Here is a 5,319-nt window from a genome sequence, read left to right as displayed (position 1 = left end):
ATCTAACTGCTCCTCTAGCGGATTTTGCACAAAAGTCATTCTGCCATTATACTTCTATCTCTGTCATTGTAAGAAAAAGGATTGCGTAATAAAAATTATCAAATTGAGTTTATAAAACTAGCCCAGGTGAATCAGCTATACCCTCGCTCTGCCATCAAATTATCCATCATAGTTTTGATCCATCAAGCCAAATACCTGTGGCTGTATAAGTAGCTACCTTTGGACGCAACAACATGGAGCAATTGACAAAATTGCATAGACAACTCGGTGCCCTCAAGCGCAAGTTGGCGGACACTATGAAGCCATTTAACCAACCTGCAACCGACATGTCGGTGGGGGCCTGGGAGCCTCGTTTGCAGTTCATCAGAGGTCTCAGGGAAGACGCAAAGGTGTTAGAGAATGCTGCTTATGAACTCGCTACTGATGACCAGGAATTTGATAAAGAAGTGGAGAGATTTGCCAATTTTGAGCAAATACTTTTGGAAGCAGAAGTGAAAATCTCGAAGCTGAAGATTCCTGCGGAGGAAAAGCCACCAATGATTCCCGGGAGTAGTGAGAGGGGTTCCAGACTACCGACAATCTCTTTGAAAACGTTCAGTGGCCGGCACGAGGATTGGAATGCGTTTTTCGCGCAGTTCACTTCAATGATACACAATCAGAAAGACTTGTCGGCTGTGGACAAATTCTACTACTTGGTGTCATACTTGTCTGGTGAGGCTTTTCAAGTGGTTAAAGAATTAGAAATCGTTGAATCCAATTACGAAATCGCTTTGGAGCTGCTGAAGAATGCTTATGAAGATAAGAGGCTAATCATTCGTAAGTACATTAACCAACTATTGAATTTGAAGCCTATCGTGACTGAATCTGCCGCTGAGTTGCGTGCTTTGTGCAATGTCGTGAATCAATTTGTCAGTGTTTTGAAGAAAATGGGTCTTCATATCGATAAATGGAACGGGATTTTGGTCTGTTTGGTGGAGACGAAACTGGACAAGGTGTCTAGGCGAGATTGGGAAGAAACTATCAGTGCAAATAAAGAATTTCCCACCTTTGAGGAGCTCAATACTTTCCTGACTCGCCGCTCTAAGATGCTCAGGTCACTGTCAAATTCAACAGCTTCTACACCAAAACAGACTGAGGAGAAAAGAGGATCTCAGGGTTTCACAAAGAGGAAGACGTTGGTTGTCAGTGGTGAAGACACCCAAGTGTCATGCAAACTTTGCAATGAGACAGGTCATAGACTTCGACAATGTGAAGCTTTCCAGAGATTGGGCATTGAAGAAAGAATCAACAAGGCAAGAGAATTGTCTCTTTGTCTCAACTGCTTGGGCCCTGGAAATCACACATCACGACAGTGCAAATTCGGGAAGTGCAGGAAGTGTGGTAAGTCACATAATACACTATTACATAGAATTACCGATACACCCTCTTCTGATGCACTTGCTGGAAATTCAGTAGACAATTCCGGTGCAGCTTCAAATCAAACAGCTGTCAATGGTACTGGTAATGCATTACCCGCATCCCGCCGACAGGGGGATGCGCAAGTCATGCTTGCTACAGCTGTTGTTTATGTTTTCGATAGATTTGGTAAAAAACAAATGTGTCGTGTCGGATTGGATTCTTATGGGCAATCAAACTTTATCACAGAGAATTTGTGCCAAAAATTACAATTGCAGAAGTCCACATGCAATATTTCAATTTCGGGAATTGGTGATTCTTCCCTATTTTTCCGACACTCTGCAAATGTGACTATTAAGTCCCGATACAGTGGTGCAGAATTGAACATGAATGCTCTCGTGATCCCAGTAATCACTGACAACCTTCCGAGTGCTCTTTTTGACCCTGCAAAGCTGAAATTGCCACCTTATGTGCAATTGGCTGATCCAGAATTTTATGTTCCGAAAAAAATCGATATGCTCGTTGGTGCCGAGTTCTTTTTCCAGATTCTCATTCCTGGGCAGATGATAGCTACACCAAACCTTCCGACATTGCAAAACACTATCTATGGCTGGGTTCTATCAGGAAGTTTGGATCTCTCTGAAGAGACCCAAGAGCAAAATCAAGCATCCACATCTGCTGTCATCTGCAACCTTTCGGTAGAAGAGAATCTGAGTGATCAATTGACAAAATTCTGGGAAATCGAGCAACCAACTCCTCCGGAACAGACATTAACTCAAGAAGAGTACATCTGTGAGCAGCATTTCGTTACTAACACCAAGAGAGATGAGACTGGCCAGTTTGTGGTACGACTTCCTCTAAAGAAAGAGACAAGCGATTTGGGGACTTCATATCAAGGAGCTCTTAGACGATTTTTGTCCCTAGAAAGACGACTGGAGAATAATCCAGAAGTGAAAGCAAAATATCATGACTTCATGGCAGAGTATTTGGCACTTGGCCACATGAATGAAGTTGGCCCAGATCAGATAATGTATCAGCCGAGCTATTTCCTGCCACATCACTGTGTCTTCAATGAAAATAGTACCACAACACGCCTAAGAGTGGTTTTTGACGCCAGTCACAAGACATCATCAGGCAAATCTCTCAATGATATTCTGTGTGTGGGCGCACAGACCCAGCCTGAGTTGATGACAATTCTATTGAACTTTCGCATGGGCGAATATGCCATTTCTGCTGACATTCGACGAATGTACAGGATGGTGAAAGTGGACAATCGAGACATTGGGTTGCAACAGATCCTGTGGAGATTTGATCAGGATCAAGCTGTAAGTACTTATGCCTTAAATACTGTAACATATGGTACCGCTTGCGCCCCCTTTCTAGCCACGCGCTGTCTCTTGGAACTGGCCAATATTGGGGCCTCCACTTTTCCACTGGCATCCAAAGCAACCCGGGAGAATTTTTACATGGACGACTTGCTAGTATCCGTCTCCACTCCCGACAAAGCCGAAGAATTGTTAAAACAATTGATAAATTTGCTACATTCAGCAAATTTTCAATTGCACAAGTGGCACACCAATCACACACCGCTATTGGACACAATCAAGACTGCTCAACAAACCAGTGAACCTCCACAGATCTCAGAAGTTACTCATGCCCTAGGCATTGAATGGAGACCACAGACTGATGAATTTACTGTCAAAGTTCCCGACATCGATCCAGAGAGTGCCATCACTCGGAGAAGTATCCTATCTGACACAGCAAAATTATTCGATCCTTTGGGTCTCATTAGCCCAGTGGTCGTGCGTGCCAAGATGTTCATGCAGGATTTATGCCGAGTCAAGATGAGTTGGGACGAGCCAGTGGATGCTGAACAGTGCCGCCTTTGGCAGAAATATCGGCAAGAACTCTTGACAATCAATTCTCTCAAATATCCTCGATGGGTAATAGGCCACAATGGCACTGGAAAGATTCAAATTCATGGGTTCTGTGATGCTTCCTTGAGAGCAATGGGATGTGTCATTTACATTAGATTCGAGACTGATGAAGGAGAAATATTTGTGCAGCTTTTGTGTGCAAAATCAAGAGTCACACCTTTGAAAAAAGGAACTTATACAATTCCCCGTCTGGAATTGTGTGCGGCTGAGTTACTGGCCAAGGTATCTAATAGAGTTCAAACAGATTTGAGGCTGAAGGAGGTTGAGATGTTTCTGTGGTCCGATTCTACTATTACCCTCTCATGGATTTCTCAAGACAGTGCTCAATTTAAAATATTTGTTGCAAGGAGAATTCATAGGATCCAGTCTCTTACCAAAGATGCAACATGGCAACACGTCTGTTCAAAAGACAACCCAACTGATATAGTATCACGAGGTGCCACAGTTCGAGACCTAAAGGCTTCATCTTTATGGTTCAAAGGTCCGGCTTGGCTCTCAAGCCCTCAGAAGGAATGGCCAACTTCCAATGCTGTTCGTGATAGTGAAGTTAGAAATTATTACGTGCGCTAACCGTTGGCGTTTTAAATAGAAATTATTGCAGCGTGAAGTAGGCTGAAAGTGTCACCGGGATCTCCAATTGGGTATACAGTGTACTTTTGTGTGTATGTGTGTCTCTCGTCCCATCTTCCGGGTGGTATTAATTATCACTGGGCAAAATGAGGTCAGTCTGGATTGGATTGCGAAAGAGGAAAGGTGATTTAACATTTCTCTCCCCCTCAGGAAGAGAAGACAGTAGTGAGTGGAGTGGAGTTAGTGGGTTAAGAGGACGTCGGAAGATAATCCTGGTCAACCCTCAATACCACGGAGGTATCGAGGTGAGGAACAGCGCAAGAAGTGTTAAGCCAGATCCGGAAACCTATTTCTTACGGAGGAAAATCGGCGGAGGCAAAAAACTTCGGTCTGATCGGAAAAGTCTTCGGAGAGAGTCTTCTGTGTCTACACGGTTACCCTCCACAACGAGAAAGTAGTCACCTGAGGATCCGGGAATTGTGCCAACCCGACGTAATCAGGGTGCGCATCACCACTCAATTGGAATCTGCAAGAGCCCACCCTGGCACAAAGAATCCCCGCATCTTGCTAGTCCCTCAGAATTTGCGGGAGCCCCAATACGGAGAGGGAGAAAGAACGGCCATCGGACTCAAATAAGCGAACAAACCTTAAGTAGAACTCTGTGTTGTATAATTGTGTAAATTTCGGTATAATATAACCAATTTTATATGGGCTTTAACTGAGGGTCTCTTCGGGAAATCAAAGGGGGTTTTTGATTAATTCTGCTGAGGAATAAAGGGTTTAATTGTGGAAATTGAAGATAGAATAATTGGTGTTTCTTTGTGAGAGGGAATATTGAGAAGAATTGAAAGGTGAAAGAATCCGGAGTCGGGTGTTTGGGATTGATGGATATCGGGTAAGGATTGAGAAAAGTGCCATCAGAACTTCAAATTAAAAGCAGAAAATTCACCGGTAGCAGAATAATTCTTACATTTGGCGCCCAACATTAGCTCGTTTATCCCATATTTGATACGAGTCTCAAGTCTTAACTGAGTGTTAGATTGATTTCTAGTTTTAGTATCATTTTCGGCCCATTTTAATAGTTTTTAAAATAATTTTAGATTTATTTAATACAATTTTTACCTAGTTTCGGGAAACTGGGAAGCCTTCTTCGCTATCCAGGCAATATAAAGTGATAAAAGATAAAAAAAAAGCTTTATAATTAATTGGGATAAATCTGATGTTTAAATATTTGTTTGCTTTTGTGCTGTTTTTGGTGTAGGAGTGTGCTAAAAAATTAAGTTTCTGATTTAAAATAATTGAAATTGGTTCTCATTTGGGAAAAATCGGACTTAAATAAAATTAAGAGCGTAAAATTATCTATAGTAGATTATCAGTCTATAAGTACAAGGACCACAGATTGTGGAAGTACAAAGCA

General features: G+C 42.4%; 1 protein-coding gene across 1 annotated transcript; it reads left to right on the top strand.

Moving 5' to 3' along the window:
* Nucleotides 1-233: 233 nt before the first annotated feature.
* LOC129808837 (uncharacterized) lies at nt 234-3,902 on the top strand. The gene has a single exon (XM_055858748.1). The coding sequence runs from the start codon at nt 234-236 to the stop codon at nt 3,900-3,902; it is 3,669 nt and encodes a 1,222-aa protein (XP_055714723.1).
* The last annotated feature ends 1,417 nt before the right edge of the window (nt 3,903-5,319 follow it).

Source organism: Phlebotomus papatasi, unplaced genomic scaffold, assembly GCF_024763615.1.
Source record: "Phlebotomus papatasi isolate M1 unplaced genomic scaffold, Ppap_2.1 HiC_scaffold_107, whole genome shotgun sequence".
Taxonomy (NCBI): Eukaryota; Metazoa; Arthropoda; class Insecta; order Diptera; family Psychodidae; genus Phlebotomus; species Phlebotomus papatasi.
The sequence above is the reverse complement of the archived record's forward strand: the minus strand, read 5'-3'. Positions and strand labels throughout refer to the sequence as shown.

Excerpts from the sequence above, each read along its gene's own strand:
- LOC129808837 (XM_055858748.1), top strand. The coding sequence starts at position 234 with ATGGAGCAATTGACAAAATTGCATAGACAACTCGGTGCCCTCAAGCGC.